This window comes from Heterocephalus glaber, unplaced genomic scaffold (genome assembly GCF_053883595.1).
Source record: "Heterocephalus glaber isolate CG9 unplaced genomic scaffold, H.glaber_assembly_v1.0 deba00001781, whole genome shotgun sequence".
NCBI lineage: Eukaryota > Metazoa > Chordata > Mammalia > Rodentia > Bathyergidae > Heterocephalus > Heterocephalus glaber.
The window spans coordinates 7,234,700-7,253,263 of NW_028258467.1; the positions used below are offsets into that span (position 1 = coordinate 7,234,700).

Below are 18,564 nucleotides of genomic sequence, written 5' to 3' on the forward strand. Positions count from 1 at the left end.
CATACAGATCTGTGTGGACTGATCTCAGCGAGCCAGCCGTAGAAGTTCAGGCTGGTTTCTGGCTGTGAGGCTGGAATTGAGGTCCCAACCTCCTTTGGGTTTGAACTCTGCACAGTTCTCCTGCAGGTTTGAGCCACCAATCCCCCATAAGAAGTCTGGTTCTGGTAAGAGGTGATGACCCCAACATCTCACCAACCACTGTAGTCTGCTGCTTCTTCATTGAGGTGATTCTGTCTCCCAGTGGGCTTCAATTCTCAATAAGTCTTGGATTGGCCTTCTCTCTACTGTTCACCATGGCACCAATTCCTGGGCTCAGAATGATGGCCTTCTGGATTCCCGGGTTGTGCTACTGTCCCTCAGACCTCTGGCTGGGGCCTGTGCACCCTTACTGATGGTGTCCAGGTGGGTCTCTGCAGCTGGACTCTTACAGCTGTGGCTGTAGCACCTCTCAGGGTTGCTTGGATCTCATCTCCTATTAGTGGTACTTTTGTGGAGAATTTTGTAAAGCAGTGCATTAGAATGACATTCAGAAGTGATTTCTATTTTTCTATACAGTTCTTGAGTTTGGCAACATCTCTGTCTAAACAACAGAACATAGTCAATAAAGGTTTAATTGGGAAATCCCCAAATTAACTCTTTTTAAATATTTCTCCCAGTCATCTCATAACCAGAATGCTTTTTAGAGCTAAGAGAAAAGAAGTACAAAGACCTTGGGTGTGAGGGTAGAGAGTCTGGATAGAGGACAGTCCAGTGGAAGGGCGGGGTGGGAAGCGTTCTCTACAAAGCCTTTTTGACTTCACAAAGCTGGAAGAAGACCATGGCCTCTCACAGCAGTGGAGTAGGAATGGTTGGGAACTCTGAAAAGCTATTTAGCCTGAGTCTCTTGGTTGCGATGGCCCTATATATTAGGAATTTTTTGTTTGTTTGTATTTTTTAATTGATAAAATATTTAAATTGTATTCAAACCATTTCTGAAACAATGGATGAATAGTTATAATCCAAAATTATATTTTTACTACATTTTAAATTAGAATGATTTATTGATCCTGTGGATGAAAAAGGAAAACATATATTATAAATGGAATGTACAGTGTGGCTATGTTGAAGTGAAGAAGTAATCCATGTTAAATGAACTCATATGGTAGGGCTGTGACTTGATAGGTTTAGTGTCATTATAAGAAGAGCCACCAGAGGGTTCAAATCCCCCTTTGGCCACCCCTCCTATGCATCAAGGAAAGGCCTTGTGGGGACACAGTGAGAGAGCAGCTATCTACAAACTAGAAAGAGCACCCTTACCAGAAACTGAATTTACCTGTCCCTGGATCAGGGACTTCCAGCCTCTGAAATGTGAGAATTAAATTCCTGTTGTTTAAGGCACCCAGTCTCTAATATCTTGCTATACATCAACTAGAGCAGACCAATGCATCACATGACAACAGAATTATACTTTATAGAAAAATCGTTTAGTTTTTCATAAAATGAGATCAGGTTTTCATCTGGGTACATCTCCATCCTTAAATTTTTAATAACATATACATTTTAATGTAGGTAGTATATTAGTTTAATTCGTTTTTAACTTTTTCACTAAATAAAAGAATTTGTAACAAATCGCTTAAATGTATTAAGTTTTGCAAGTGTCCGTTCATCATGCAGCTTTTAATATGTGTCTGCTTGTTGGACTACACTGCCTGTTTTGCACAAATTAATATTTTGAAGATCCCTGAAATGATCTTGTAAAGAGCACAATTATAGTTTAGGATATTGCCATCTCTGATGGGACATTTAAAACAGAATTAATCCTAGAGATCATGAGTGACAGTGAGGTGTCATTCGAACTGTAACTGGCATAGTACCATCTGTTTTATTAAAAATTCTAATAAATTATTTTGCCACAAAAATTCTCATCTGTTCAATGGGTCTTAAATGACTTCTTTTGCATTTGCAAAGACAAAATTATTTTATTTGTGCATGTGTTAAAACATTAAGATGTCCACCATCGATTTTTATTTATTACTTCATAACAGCATAGATTTTCAAAATGTGCCCAGATTTTTGCTTCTCTTTCTCAGTCTTCTCCTCTTTTCTCTACTGTTGTCATGGACTAGAAGCCCCAGGAATTGGAGGTGACGTGGGGCGTTTTTCTGACTCCTGAGGAGGTCCTCTCCCAACATAATAGCAATAAGAAGATTGTCAGAGCACCCCATGTGGATTGCAAATTGAGTGTAGGTGTCCCCGTGTGAAGGTCATTGCTAGAGTTTGCTTCAAAAAATATTAAAGAGGTCCTAGAAGAAAAGAAAGTAGAGGGACCAGAGAAACAAAGAAAGTATTGGTTAAAATGTAAAGAGTAGAAAGGAAAATAAACAAAGTAATACCTTGTGGATTTACAGCAAGAGCAGCAAGTACCAATAACAGTAATAAAATTGCTGCCTCTCGCGGGTGGATGAAGATCTGTAGCATTCAATGTTTCTGTGTACGATCCCTTGGGAAGGTCTCAAATAGAAGCCCAACCTGTCATTTCTTTCAGGCTCAATTAGCTGCACATGTGCATTGCCTGAATGCCTGTGGCATTACTGGTGATGTGCATGGTGGTTTCCCTTTTCCTGTTTCCTTGCCTCCCTATATGGCAGTTGAATGCATATAGCTTGAGTGATAGGTTGAATGCATATCCAGTAACCTGTCCTGATAAAATTGCAATGCGATGCCTCAGAATTTGAACTCGGCGCTTCCTGCAGAGGAACATGTAGCCATCCCTATATCCCAGAATGCAGTTGCCTCTTGAGCCATTTCCAACTCAAAATGGCCAGATGCAGCCTCTAATTTTTCCCCTGTATTATTCTGTTGCTGTTCACCCGGGACATGGGTGTCACCATCCAATCAATAATAACTTCTGACAAGCTAGGCACAGTGGCACACACCTGTAATCTCAACACTTTGGGAGGCTGAGGCAGGGAGATCACGAGTTTGAGTCTTGCTTGGGCAACTTTGTGAGACTGTCTCAAAATAAAGAACAAAACTATGAAAAGAAAATGTAAAAAGGTTTGGGGATATAGCCTTGACGTGAAAGCCCTTGCTTCTCTCCCCAGTGTTGTAAAACAAAAACAAAAATGAGAAACTTGAAACAGAGATGTAGGAGTTGGGCTTGACTTCTTGGCCTCTTTCAAAATACATCAACAACAATCACAACAACATCAACAGCAAACTTCCCACTCGCACATCTTTTCCAGTGAGTCCCGACAATTCTGTTTATAAAATACTTATTAAATATCAAATCCTTCCTTTTGTCTTTGTGCAGACTCTCATAAAATAATCTTCTAATTGATCTCCCAGCTTCCAGTGGTCCACTTTCTACACTCTAACTGGAGTGCCCTTCCTCACACTGACTGTCCCCCCTTCCTGGTAAAGAAGTCCAAATTCCTAGCATCACCCATAGGACTTTTTATCAGCTGATCTGTGCTCATTTTTCTTGACACGGCTTCAAATGTTTACTCTCTCCATCAGCGCACCAAGTCACAAAGCTATGCCTTTGCACAGCCTGTCTTCTCTAGTTAGAATGCCCCTCTCCCTTGACTATATTGAAAAAACTCCTATGCATCCTTTAAAACCCATTTCCTTTTATGTCTCTGAAAATAAATTTTGTCTTTAGGCAGAGCAAGAAGCTTCCTCTGCAAAGCAGATACGTAATACGATTTACTTCCTTTTCACCACTTGTAACAGTAATTATAATAGGAGTTTATATCATAATCTTGCATGTTTCTGTCTTTCTCCAATGAATTTATACTTTTACATTTCTAAGCCTAATGAAGGTTCTAGGATACAGTGGCCATTATCATATGTATGTCAAAAGAATGAATCCATCAGTTATGTTTTTCTGATTCTTTGATAGAAATACATCTTCATGCTTACCACTCCAAAAAAAAATAAAAAACAGAAGCGCCAGTGTCAGAGAATTTGGATTTTCTCTGCATCTTGTGGTTGGGCCATGCTTCATTGAAGATTAAGAGCCACAGGACATAGGGTGCTGCATCTCAGCCTTGGAATACTTTGGTTTTCTGCACGATAAAGGGCTCATTGGCAGGATGGCTGTGGCCTGTGCGAGCCTCACTGTGTCTGGAGATTCTAGCAGGGGAGCAGTGTGTGTGTGGGGTCTCACAGGAAGTAAAGGAAGCATGCAGGACAGGGGACAGATTGAAGAACTAAGGGAGGCAGCTCAAGTGGTCAAGGTAGCATCTGTCCCCATCTCTGTCTTTCTGGTTTCTGCTTGCCTCCCTGTGTTCCCTTCATTTTATTTTGTCCTTTCCTCCACCTCTTGTTACTTCTCTACATAGGCTGGTTCTCTTCAGTTGCCTTCACACTCTACCAGGAAATTTGCCTGGTCCCAAAGTCTAGCTCTTGAAGCTTACCACTCTCTGAATCCCAGCTTTCTGGGACAGACTTCAGGTTGAGCACATGGGGTGTACACTATATCTGGCTCTGGTCCCTGGAAAGGGACTGGTTGAGGTGGTACTGTGAGAAGAGCAGCTTTTCTGAGAAATCACTTGGGGTAGGGGAAGGATTGACATCTTTAGAGTACACATGATGAAGGTGTTGGCTGAGCTCTACCACATCCATCACCACCTTCCCATCTCCCAAACCCTAAGTGAAGGATTCTCATTCTGTGCTTGGGCCAGACCAGATCAAGGCATTTGAACAGGAGCCTGGTGGCATCTCCTTGTATCTCCCACGGTGTGACATGCTGCTAACACCTGGTGAAGGGATCTGTAGGGAAAGAATGATCATCTGTCTTTTTTATGGCTTTTTGTTCTCCAAACTGTTGGCCCATTTCCTTTTCAGAGAATTCAAGAGCTAATAGTGCTTGATAGGTTGCAAGACTCAGCCGGGATCTCCAAGCAAACTCTTTCACTCTTACAGTGTCTATGATGTAACATACAGAATTATCAGTGGCAACATGGGTACCTCACTGTGTCTGTGTCCCAGGGCCCCAGGACACTCTACAATACTTGGAAGTAAGTTTTACTTCCTGCTTCTCAGATCTCATAGCCCTTAATTTGCTCCTCATTTCTAGCTTATCTACTTGACCACCCTGTTCTGTGCCCACCAGTGAAGCTGTGTTCTCTGTGGACGTTCACTGTAGCAGGGTACATGTCTTCATTAGTTTTATAGCTCCACAGTTCAGATACAACAGTATGAGCTCATCTTGGAATGAAATAAAAGTGGAAAACTGATCTACGTAATTTTTTTTTTTTGGTACTGGGACTGAACTCGGGTCCTTGTGCTGGCGAGGCAAATGGCAGAACCACTGAGCTAAATCCCTGGCCTTGATGTATGTAATTTTAAATGCCAGCAATCCCGGCATCTTACCTAAGGCTCTAGTGCCCATTGTCTCCCCATCAGATCAAAGCTTACTTTGCCAGAGTAGGTATAAAAATTTATCCCCTCCGAAATTCATAGCAGTGAATACGCATATTAGGAAAACAGAATGAGCCCAATTAAACAACTTGATGCTGAACCTCAAGCTTCTAGAAAAAGGAGAGCAGGACAACCCCAAAGCTCATACAAGGGAGGAAATTATAAAGATCAGAGCAGAAATCAATGCAATGGAGACTAAGAGAACGATACAAAAAATCAATGAAGCCAAGAGTTGGTTCTTCGAAAGAATCAACAAAATTGGCAAACCTTTGGCCAACCTTGTCAGAAAAAGGAAAGAAAAGGCCCAAATCCATGCAATTAGGAATGAAAAGGGTGAAACTACAACAGACCCAGCAGAAATCCAGAGAATCATCAATACCTACTTCCAGAACCTATACGCCAATAAGATGGACAACACAGAAGAAATGGACAGATTCCTAGATACATATGAATTACCAAAGTTGAATGAAGAAGACCTAAAAATTCTAAACAACCCAGTATCAACCAATGAAATTGAAAATGTAATTAAAAACTTATCAACTAAGAAATGCCCGGGCCCTGATGGCTTCACTGCTGAATTCTACAAGACATTTAGAGAGGAACTGCTGCCACTACTGTTTAAACTCTTCAATGAAATTGAAAGGGAAACAATACTCCCAAATTTATTCCTGGAAGCAAGCATCACCTTGATCCCCAAAGCAGAGAAAGACCCAACTGAAAAAGAGAACTATAAGCCAATCTCACTAATGAACATAGATGCAAAAATCCTTAATAAGATAATGGGAAACAGAATGCAGAAGATCATCAAGAAGATCATACACCCTGATCAAGTGGGATTCATCCCAGGGATGCAGGGATGGTTCAATATATGAAAATCAATTAATGTAATACACTATATCAATAGAGCCAAGGACAAAAACCATATGATTATCTCCATAGATGCAGAAAAAGCATTCGACAAAATCCAACATGCATTTATGATAAAAACCCTACAAAAAATTGGAATAGATGGTCTCTACCTCAAACTGATAAAAGCCATCTATGAAAAACCAACAGCCAATATCATACTAAATGGTCAAAAACTGAAATCCTTCACACTGAAATCAGGAACAAGACAAGGATGTCCACTATCACCACTCTTGTTCAATAGAGTTCTGGAAATGTTAGCCATGGCAATTAGACAACAGAAAGAAATAAAAGGAATAAAGATAGGTAATGAAGAAGTCAAATTGTCATTATTTGCAGATGACATGATACTCTATAGAGAAGACCCCAAGAACTCCGCCAAAAGTCTTCTAGACTTAATAACCAAATTCAGTCAAGTAGCTGGTTACAAGGTCAACACACAAAAATCAATAGCTTTCCTCTACACGAATGACAGACTCACTGAGAGAGAAATAGGGCAAATAATTCCTTTCACAATAGCATCCAAAAATCTGAAATACCTAGGAATCAACCTAATGAAAGTAATCAAAGACCTCTTCTCTGAAAACTATGGCACTCTGAAAAGAGAGATTGAAGATGATACCAGAAAATGGACAGACATCCCCTGCTCCTGGGTAGGAAGGATTAATATAGTGAAAATGGCCATACTTCCAAAACTGCTATATAGATTTAATGCAATTCCAATTGAGATCCCAGCAGCATACTTCATAGACCTCGAGAAAACAATCCAAAAATTCATTTGGAACAAGAATAAACCCAGAATAGCAAAAGCAATTCTAGGTAACAGAGACGTGGCAGGGGGTATCACAATCCCCAACCTGCAACTATACTACAAAGCTACTGTGATGAAAACAGCATGGTACTGGCAAAGAAACAGACTTGAGGACCAGTGGAACAGATTAGAAGATGCAGAATCAACACCAGACACACTCAGCCATCTCATCTTTGATAAAAGAGCAAACACCCTCACTGGAGGAAAGATAGCCTCTTTAATAAATGGTGCTGGAAAAATTGGGCTTCAACTTGCCAAAGATTAAAACTAGACCTATATCTCTCACCATGCACTAATTTAAAATTGAAATGGATTAAAGATCTAAATATTAAAATAGAAACTCTGAACCAGTTGGAACAGAGGTTAGGTAGAACTCTTGAAGACATCAGTGTAGGAAAAGATTTTATGAACAAAACCTCAGTTGCCCATGAACTAGCACAAACAATCAACAAGTGGGATCTCTCCTTATTAAAAGGCTTCTGCACAGCAAGAGAAACCACCAGCAGTGTGAAGAGACAACCCACAATGTGGGAAAAAATCTTCACCTGCTCTTCCTCAGACAAAGGTCTACTAGCTCGCATCTATAAAGAACTTAAAAAGATCAGACCTCCCAAATTTAAAGACCCAGTCTGAAAATGGGCATCTGAAATGAACAGACATTTCTGAGACAAAGAAGTAGAAATAGCAAATAAATACATGAAAAATGTTCAACTTCACTGGTCATTTGAGAGATGCAAATGAAAACAATGCTGAGATTCCACTTCACTCCAGAAAGAATAGCTGCTATCATGAAATCAACCAATAACAAAGGCTGGCAGGGCTGTGGGGAAAGAGGAACCCTGCTCCACTGCTGGTGGGAGTGTAGACTGGTGCAAGGACTGTGGAAATCAGTATGGAGATACCTCAAAGAACTAGGACTGGAAGTCCCATTTGACCTAGCTATTCCACTGTTGGGGATCTTCCCCAAAGAATTACAAGAATCATACCACAGTGATATATGTGCACCCATGTTCATAGCAGTGCAGTTTGTGAGAGTTAAAACTTGGAAACAGCCCAAATACCCATCAACTGGAGACTGGATAAAGAAAATGTGTTTTTTTAATAAAATGGAATACTACTCAGCCATAAAAAATGAGAAATTAGAGACATTTATAGCTAAGTGGATGCACATTGAGGCGATACTCTGAAGTGAAATAAATAGGACACACATGAATAAATACTGAATAGTTTCTCTAGTGTGAGAAACTGAAAGTGTAAATAAGGACTAAATGTATAATAGGTAATGTGAAATAGGAAGAAAAGGTGCAAAGGGGAAAGAAGTGGGAGGGCTAGGGGAAAGGACAGAAGGGAATGGGATTAAGATGAGAAAATGGAAAAATAGGAACAAAATCTTTGTAAATAGGGAGGACTGGAGGGGTTGAACGGAGGGCTGGGCAAGGGTGAAAAATAAGAACCAAGAGAGACTATGTAAAGGTGCAAATTTCCAATGATGAATGCCATTATATTGTATACCTAAAATGTACCAATGATTAGAATGAATAATCGATAATGTAAAATAGGAAGAAAAGATCTAAAGGGGTAGGGGTAGTGGGAGGGGCAGGGGAAAGGAAAGAAGGGAAAGGAAAAATGATGAGAAATGGAAAGAATGGAAATAAAGTCTTTGTAAATAGGGCAGGGTGGAGGGGGTGAAGGGAGGGTTAGGAATGGGGAAAAAATAAGAACCAAGATGCATTATGTAAAGGTACAATTCCCAGTGAGCAATGTAATTGTGTTGTATACCTAAATGTACCAGTAAAAGAATTTAATAAAAAAAAAATCTATCCCCTCCTTGTTACTTGTTTGTCTTCCCTGCTGGAGTCTTGTTTACCTAATATATAACTGAAAATAAACAAATTAACATACATAATTGTAGAAATAAACACAGACCAAGCAAATCTGAATGCACAAAGGCTGCTTCTCAGAATTGACTGAAGCAAAGGGTCAGCCAGCCCCACTTGCAGCTTGGCTGAAGCTGAAAGTCAGCCAGAGGCCTGGGGAAGCTTCACAGTGGGAAAAGGGAAGGATCCAGTTATGTCAGGATTGGAGGCTGCTGTGAGCCCAGGAGAAGAGGGCTTTGGATGAGATGGGTTAGGGGCACATGTTTGGATTTCTTTGGTTGGTCTTAGGGAAACTGTCAGTTATTAACCCAGCTCTGCTAGTTTTTAAACTGTTTGGGGAATTTTGTTCAGCTTTGTTCAGCTGGTAAAAGTGGTGGCCTGACTTTCTACAATTCTCATTTGTGGAGAACAGGCTGGGTCCTTGGGTTGTTTTCTGTACATAACAATTTGTTTTCCTGAATGAATCGCTGCCATTGGTTGGCCAGAGTTTTCCTTTTATATATGGTCAGGCTATTCTCCATTTGTAGATTTTGTCTTTCATTGAGAGAAGAAGACGTAGAACAAGAAAGAAGGAAAAAAGAAAGGAGGAAGAAGGAAGAAGAAAAGGAAAGCAGACATAAGAGAAAAGACGGTGGACACGCTAGTACTAGAATCCAGTTGGCCCTATCCAGATTCCATTTTGAACACTAGACTTTTCTGCATGTCAAGGAGTAGCTCATCTTGGGCTGAGATGGCGTTTGTTTGCAGAGCCCCTTGGTCAGATCCCATGGTCTGAAACTGTAGCCCAGTGAAGGAAAAAAGAGATGCTTTTCCTGTCATTTGGCCAAACAAGAGCCACAGGCTTTTGAGGAGACACTTAAAGAATTTTCAGTTTGCAATTGTGCGGAAGCTGCTGTTCAGGTAATTTAACATTGATTTTAGTTTAAAAGGCAATTAAGACAAAATGGACAGCCACTAGCCACTTAGGTTAAATAAGCTTAGGTTTAAATCACTCCCCATTACCACCTTTGTTTTCAGTGTCTGGGCTCTCTTGTGCTGATTAGCATGCAAAGGTGTGGTGGTCCAAGTATGGCAAGTGGATGGAAGGGGAAGTGGCAGGCCAGAAATTGTTCCCAGAGTGAGATAGTTTCTCTTTCACATTGTTTCTGAGTATATAGATCAACACAATAACCTAGGATTCTTAGATCTAAAAACTTAAAAGTGGGGTCTATTTTAGAATCATCAGTTTTACTTCTGGGTATTTTCCCTGTAAGTATGAGCAGAGACAAGCTTCTAACATTATGGACAAGGATGTTCATTGCAGTGTTGTTTAATATAAAGTAAGGGAAACTGTCCTTGGAGTGGAACACCAAAATTGATGTTGCAGGTTTAACTGCTGTTGCAACAGCAAATTTTCATGATACATTATAGCAAAGGGCAAAAGATACTAAAGCAATTTATATGATAAAATGGCAATGGTGTGTTTATGAGGTTTTAAGTAGGTATGCAATGAAAAATGTCTTCTGTGGATGGATTTATAATAAAATGTTACACGTGGCTATCTTTGGGTAGTGAGATAATGAATAGGTGTTTCCTGTATTTTCCCAATGTCCTTAACTCTCTACAATACTCACTTTGCAATTAATTTTTCAAACATTGAAAACAATGCTTATTTCTTTCAGTGCTTGAAGAACATTCTTTCTAGTAGGCTTCTTCTTCCTCTAGAGATTGAACCCAGGTCTTCACACTGTTATATCCTCAGACCTCTTTTTTATTTTGTATTTTGAAACAGGATCTCACCAAGTCTTTAAGTCAGCCAGGGTGGGCTCTGACTTGTGATTCTCCTGCCTCAGCCTCCCCGAGTTCTGTGATTACAGGCATGTGCCACTGCTCAATGGTGTTCTTTGTATGTACTGTGACAAACATAAGGTCTGTGCACCTGCTTAGTTATGAAGATGTGGAGTGGATGTTCATCTGTGATAGTTGTGTTTCTTGCCTGAAGGAAGTATACTAAGCTGCACTAAAGAGGGTCATTCACCTGGTCCTGTTTAAAGTTGTAACATGAACCATTCTGCAGAGCATGCTTTTAAAACATGTCCAGGTGATTCATGCATTTTTCTATTACAAAATATGGTCATTTACCAGTGACCAGTGTGGAGCTAATGGTATCCATTTAGGAATAGAGCTGCAACATGTCCACAGTAAATCGTAGGCTTCCATCTCAATATGCTTCATTAAGCTCACCTTTCTTAATGCAACTGGACTATTAGATGTCAGGACAAAGAAAATCATTAGGCCCCACTGTTCTAATCCTCAAAGTTCCAATGTGGTTGCTATGTAATTTTATTTTTTTTTCAGATGGAGCCTGCTTTGTGCTTTTCCACAGGAAAATATTTTCAAACTAGTAAAGAAGCAATATTACTGTATTGTGAGGCATATCTCAGTAGGTTATTACCATAACTTCTAGCAGAAAGGATAATCTGCATCGCATTTTACTTCAAGGATAAGATTGATTTTTATAAAGATCTTTAGTGCATTGAGGCTTAGCACTTTTTTTCCTATGAAGAAGCAATTAGATGCTGGAGTTTTCCAAAAAAAATTGTTAGGTGAGTGTAAACCAAACCATGATTTTTTGGCTTTCTGAAGGTTTTGTAATCAAGAGGGGAAAAGAAGAGGCAGTTTCTGGGTGGCAAAATGATACTGGGTACAATGACAGTCGCTAGCACACGCTTGGCCCGGAGCCTCCATCTTGTCTTATATGTATATCTTTTTTAAAAACTGGGAAATATAAGAAATGACAAAGAAGAAAAAATAAAACAGTGAATTTATATATTTTCATTACCAAGAACTTCCTATTTTGAGCGACTTCTTCCAGATATGTTTGTACCTGTACATGTACATGTACAAGTACTTCATGTAAGACGCATATACACACATATCTTTTAAGTTTGCATATACAAATGTTAAAAGGGGTTTGTGTATACACATATGTGCATAAACATTTTATTCTTAAATTCTGTACACTGTTTTTACATATATACATATTGTCTTTTTAATAGTATAAAACCAATATGCAAATCTCTCTTAAAAGGAGAAATAGAATTCTCAAACTCTAATGTTCAAATCAGTTTTCTATAGAAATAACATTGATATAAATGTAGGGTCCATTCTTTTATTTCCCCATATATTTACCTTTTATTGAATTTATTAATGTTACAGAGTTCTGACACTGTCAAACCATGCCTGAGAATCCGAGAAAGTAACAGTACAATGCACTGCCTCGTCGACCCAAGTTGTTAAAACTGGATTCATGTGCATTTTTGTAATTTCACAATCTTTAAACAAATAATAACAAGAGCTAGAACTTAAATCTGCTGCAGTCTTCAGACTGGCAGTACAGCCTCCCATTCTTCTAGACCAGAAGTCAGGAAACTTCTGCCGAAGGCTAAATAGTGACATTGCAGGCCCTGTGGGCCATTCGGTCTCTGTCAGGCTGTGAAACTCTGAGGCTGTGAAGCAAAACACAGAAGAAATGTGCAAAGAAAAATGGGTAGGGCTGTGCATGAATAAAACTTTATTTGTAGGCACAGTAATTTGAATTTATCACACTTTTCCCACATCCACAAAATACTTAAATTTTTTTTAACCATTTAGCATATAAAAACCATTTTAAAATAGTTGCTGACCAAAGACAAGCAATAGCTAAATTTGACTCTTGGGCAATCTTTGGCCAGTCTCTGTTCTGTGCTGTTTTCTTCACATGCACAAATAGTTAAATATTTCCAGAAAATCAATATTATTTTATTGTCCAATTTTCTATCATAAACGGTATCAGTGTATGCATCATTTATAACTGGCATTTTTACCTCAGCATTTTTTTCACTGAGAAATACATGGATAGGTATCTTTCTACATATCCATATCTATATAGCTATTTATGTGTTCATAGTCTTTTCACTCTTATATAGTATTCCACCATAGGATGTGGCCTAATTTTATCACCAGTGGGTATTTCATTTGTTTGGTGTATTTTTCCTACTTGGTGCAGCTATATCCATGAACATGTCTTGTGAATGCATTTATTAGGCACACATTTGGACAAGTGCATATAAGTTATAGGACATAGGATGTATATATTTTGCATTTTAGTAGAAACCGGCAAATGGGCTTCCACACTAACCATGTCAATTTGCCTCACTGTGGCTGACTCTCTTCCATTTTTGGAATGGGGAGCCCCTCACTGCTGCTTTCCTCATGGGCTGGGAGTAAGAAAAGCCCTTTGTCCCTGTGCCTTGTTATCTTGTAGCTCCAGATGCTGATGTTGCCACTTATGTCCCTCTGGCTAAGTGCAGACCTTGTTTTAACCCTTTTTGCACTACTTCTACACAAGGACAGCAATTTATATCAATAACCAGGTCTCGTAACATCTGCCAAGGTTGTCACACTCTGTGATTAAACGGCCATATGTGCCAGAGAACAGCGGGACAATGAGGCTGTAATTGGGATTTGCTGTCTCTCCACTGGTCACCCCCACCATGTTTCTCTTGGAATAACCTTGCTTTTGTGAACTGATTTGTGAATCAAATTAATCCACCAAGAATGCCAGCTTGTGCTGTGATAATAATACTTTATATTTCCTGATCTTTGTGATTAAGGAAGGTTCCAAAGAAGCCAAAACCCAAACACTTTTTGCCACTTTACCTGAAGCCATTGAAAAACATGTCCAGGGATGGCACAAGTTGACTTTTGAAGTGGATAGTACAGTGTAGTCTGTAGCATGTCGTTAGTGTAAACTAAAGTTTTACCTAATGCTATCTTGAAATCTTCTAAATCCCTGTGCCCCCCCCCTCCACGAGAGGCAGGTCTAAAGAATACACATGAACTTTTCCTACTTCCTCAAAGAGACATTTAAAATATTAGAGTCACATCATACTTACAACACACTAATGCTTAGGAAACAAAGAAACCCTACTAGTTTAGTTACTGGGATGACAAAGATGGATGGTGATTATGTAAGGACTTGGCATGTTCCAAAAATACCCTGAAAATATTGCCTCTAGATGTGGAGCTGTAATAAATGTGAAAATAAATATATGAAAGATTCATTAGCATTTTAAAATTTGCTCACTATTACATAAAACTCTGATCTGTGGTGCACAAGGCTTTTTTTTTTTTTTTTTTGTACCGGGGATCGAACTCAGGACCTTGCGCTTGCAAGGCAGGCAGTGGAACCAACAAGGCCTTTAACTAAAGTATCCAGGAAGATGACACAGTAGGATAATGAATATTTCACTGTCTATCAAATACTGGGTAGAACCACATGTGCTCGCACACACACACACGCACACACACACACACACACGCGGAAGAAATTGTCTCCTACATTTAGATCCCCGTACAACTATTAAGTGCTTGATGGACTAAGGGCATATTTATACATACATAGCTTGCAGTTCTGACAGTGAAGAAGGGAAACTAATTTTTCTACATCCAACAGTCTCACTTTCCCAGCCAAACAATTGTTTAGTCCCTACTAAAGTCAGCCCTCAAACTGCAGATAGCTAGAGTCCTGTGCAGCTTATTCCTGTTCAGCAATCAACGATAAAATATAGAAAACTAGGAGCACTCGGGGGCGGTGGAATTTACAAGGATGCCATTATTCCTCCAGGTAGATCCATTTCCAAGAGTGATCTCCGAAGTTCAGTAGCAGAAGACAGCTTTTCCCCGGGAAAGCAGGCTCAGGTTCAGAATGTTCTCCTTCAGTAGCTGAGGTGGAAGAGGAGGCGAGACCCCAACGCTTGGGCTCCCAAAGGAGGTGCAGCTGCTCTGTGGGGGATGGAGAGGCCCCGCCCGCTGTGTGGCACAGGATGGGGCAAAGGGGCTTCCATCCTCCTGGAATTTCCATGAGAAGCAGCATATTGGAAGTCGTAAATACCGTCCCGTGGACGTTTTGAATAATGCAGGAGTAGCGTAAGTAATTGGAAGCGCTTATATCCTGCCTTTAGACATTTCACTGCTCATGAGTTAAAATTGGTTGTCAAGTGAGGACTCAGGGGACCTCGCAAGGTGCCCTATTCTGTCGTGTGGTACATATTTAATGCTTGAAAGAACAAGGGAAGGGACACGTGCGGGAGAGAGAGAGAAGGCGAGAGAGAGAGAAGGTTGTGCGTTCAGCCCCACTCTTGGCAACTGCCTTGGAAAGCGTGGGGGCGGGACCCATGAGCGCCAGCGTTTACCGCCTTTCCCGAGCTGCAAGACTTTGCAAAAACCTCGGGCGTCCGTTTTGGCAACCCTTTCGGCCCCGCGCAAGGAGGCAGAGGCCGCCGGGAAGCCGGCCCGGCCCGGCTCGGCAGTGGTCTCCCTTTGTGTGCGCCCAGGGTGTTGATTGCCTCCTTGCTCAGGCTGCTCGCTCCCGAGCTGCGCGCTCCGCACCTGCGGGGCGGCGGTAGTCAGCAGCCCGGCCGAGGCGCGGCGCGCGCGGCGGAGGCCGGACGTATTTGCATTGCCAGCACGTGGGTGCCGTTTGCTGGAACCTCGGACTTCTCGCGCGTCTTGTTCTCCAGGGGAGGAAGCAGGAGGCACTTTTGCAGCCGACAATGAAATCTTGGCAGCTAATTGCGGTCGTGGGAGATGCCCTTCAGGTAAGGCGAGCGAAGAAGGCGCAGAAGCGCTGTCAGAGAAAGCTAGGGAGCGGCGGCGCGGGGCGGGGCGGGGCGGCTGCCTTGGGGCCGCGCGTGGCCACTGACTCCGCGGGCGGGGCTGCCAGGGACGCGGGCGGCGACAGGGGGAGGAGTGTGCGAATTGACATTCGGGCTGCCTGTGGCTCGGGAGCCGCTGCCCATCGCCAGCGCGGCGAAGGTGGTGGCGTTGCGCCTCCGGGGCTGCTGCCGAGAACAGGGACTCCCGTGGAGGTAATCCGGGAGCCCGGGACGGCGATGGACGCTGGCAGCTGCGTTGGCAGCGTGTGAACGGGACACGGTAAGTCAGCCAGCGCTGGGGACCGCGAGGCTGCGCCCGGGGCTCGCCCGGGGCTCCCCGAGGGGTCCTGGCTGCCTGGGGAGGACGAGGGGCCGTTGGGAGGGACTGGGGAGCCAAGAGGCGAATGGATTTTCTTTACCGACTGGAAGTTCGTGGGCAACTTCATTGCTAATGTTCATTGGCTCAGTTTAACTTTATTCTCAGAGATGAATAAGCGTTTATCAAGAACCGAGGTGAAAGTCCCAATAGGCTAGCAATCGCTTTGCGAAAAGGCTACGCGGTTCTGGAGCGGAGAGGTTTATGGAATGAACGCCCAGATGGGTCTTGTGTTTGGAAAGTTGGCACACTCACGTTCCGACGAGGCGTGTGTGTGTGTGTGTTCGTGTGCACATGGATTGTATGTCTGTGTAAACATGTCTACCAGGCTCCGTACGCTGCGGCGCTCTTTCTCTTTGCTTTTCTGAATTCCCATGGAAGAGAGCTTCAATTGATAATATTGAATAGAAGCTTTGACTTGAGAAATCAGCTCCGGATCATGTTATTAAATGGAACAAGAATTGCCCTTCTAGAGGTATCAAATAAGGGATATGTGATTTGATTTCTAAAGTGATAGGATCAGCTGTCAGGCATTTTTAAAATATGTACAAAGTGCCAAAAACAACATTCATCAGATTGGGAGGACCAATTCCAAGTCTCGCCTCTGTGCATTCCTTGAGCCATTATTTCCAGATTAGGTGAAATTGGGGGGTTTGGTTTATTGTTTTTCCTTTTCCTACTTAAGAGGGAGCCAGGGGAATTTCTAAATCCAAAAGTTTTGTTGGCAATACCATATGAGTAAAATGTTCTATTAGGTACTTAATGAAAGAGCCACTTTCTGGTATGGTCAAATAGCTCACAATCTACTCATTGTCTACATGGTTTTGATTTTCTCACTTGGAAATGAATGCAGCCTACAATCGAGGTAGTAAAAAATGACTGCGTAATCCTCTTCCTGTAGTGGGGTAAGCTGGCTCAAGCCTATCCAGTCTTTCTCAAATCTGTTCCCTGTTTTTGACCCAAATATGTCCTCAGATATCCAGAGTACATGAGTAAAGATGTATTTGTAGGTGGGAGCCACTTGCCTTGGAGGTTTGCTATGATTAAGTTTGAAAGGGGGTGTTCTTCAAGTGAGTAACTGAAGTCAGTTGGCAGCATCTGTTTACCACTTCTGTTCAGGAAAAATGCAGCCGAGTCCATGATTTTCACATAACAAGTGAGATTTTCCAACACTCATATGCTCAGCACTCATCACTCATCTGTCCTTATTATTGTGCAGAAGCACACCAAGTTTTTCAGGTACCTTCTGCAACATAATTGTTTCAACAAATGTTTTGCACACTAGGGAAGAATTGGAACCTGTTTTGTTTTGTTTTGTTTTGTTTTCCTTTTGGAATTCTCTGCTCGAATGATTTAGTACCAGGCAAGCCCTCTTAATGCTGGGGTTATAAAGAGTGAACATTCAAACTTTTTTGTCATTTTGTTTTAACCAAGATGTTATGAAAAACTACATTTATTGCATTGAAAGACCTGGTTCTTTCCTCTGTTATCACCAAATAATGGATTTATATGAAAGCACTCTTTGTGTCTTAGAACTTTATTGAGATAAGCATGTTTTTGAATTTGTTGTAACCTTGTCCTCAAACTTCTCTTTTCTCTATGATCTGTCTTATTCTTAGAGTTGTGATTCTTTTAGTCTATATTTGTTTGGATCTAGTAGAGGTAATATTAGCATTGACTTATGAACCAGCTTAAGTATAACAGAATGATTTAATTCTTTTTTCTGTTTGATTGTGCTTATCTTTGTTCTTAAAAGACTAGTTAATTATTTTGTATTTTTTTCTCTCCATGAGAAATATGAAGTGGAGTTTAGGAAAAGGGCATTTTGCAACAATCATCTTCTTCAAATTAAATTATAGTTGCAATATATTGTCATATTCTGAGAATGAAAGTTCATATCCTTATTGTCTTTGGTTTGATAATAGAAAACTTAGATGGATAAGTCTAAGGTAAGATAAACACAGTATCTAGAGAAAGATAAATTTCATCGTGCTTACTGCATACATTTATAGCCTTTATATTAGGCTTTGAGCAAAGTTGAAAAGTTTCTTTTCCATGGAAATAGAAATGGAAAGTAATCTCAAAGAGGAAGAAAACTTATGAAACAACTGAAAGCTTTGTTATTTATCAATTGAACTTTTATTTATGTTGTATTTTGTTTTTTTTTCAATTTCACATATGTTGATAATCAAAGATATTACTGGGAGTTGGAGTAAATTCTTTGAGAGTGTTCTAATGGAATTAAAACTAAGGTACTTTCTATGAGACCTCAGTCTCTGTCTGGGGTCCGTTTTCTGACAAGCATAAAAATAAACAAGGAGGAAAAATCATGGGCTCTAAAGTTTTTGCACTTTAGACTTTATTTGGTTGTATATCAAAAAAGTTAGGGGTGACACATTGAATCTTTGTACATATTCATGGGTATACATTTTTGTCCTTGTGTTTGTTTTCTTTCTTTTTCCTCCCTGCTTGAACATTCATGTGCACTATGAACAATAGTATACAAAAGCA

The 18,564-nt window shown here is 40.8% G+C and overlaps 1 protein-coding gene across 23 annotated transcripts in view; it reads left to right on the forward strand.

Annotated features, from left to right (window-relative positions):
• Positions 1–18,564, forward strand: part of Rbfox1 (RNA binding fox-1 homolog 1) — a 1,452,839-nt gene that overhangs the window by 387,386 nt on the left and 1,046,889 nt on the right. For 2 of the 23 annotated variants that reach the window (XM_087202746.1, XM_087202740.1), the window contains exon 1: positions 15,758–15,957. The exons of 17 other annotated variants lie outside the window; for them this stretch is intronic. Coding sequence is in view for 3 of the 6 variants with exons in the window: in XM_087202722.1 (XP_087058848.1) it covers positions 15,576–15,620 (45 nt within the window). In the remaining 3 variants the exon portion in view is untranslated. Of the gene's footprint in view, positions 1–15,221; positions 15,621–15,756; positions 15,958–18,564 lie in introns of those variants that run through there. 4 more of the 23 variants (XM_087202722.1, XM_087202734.1, XM_013065592.3 and 1 more) reach the window with 4 other exon arrangements.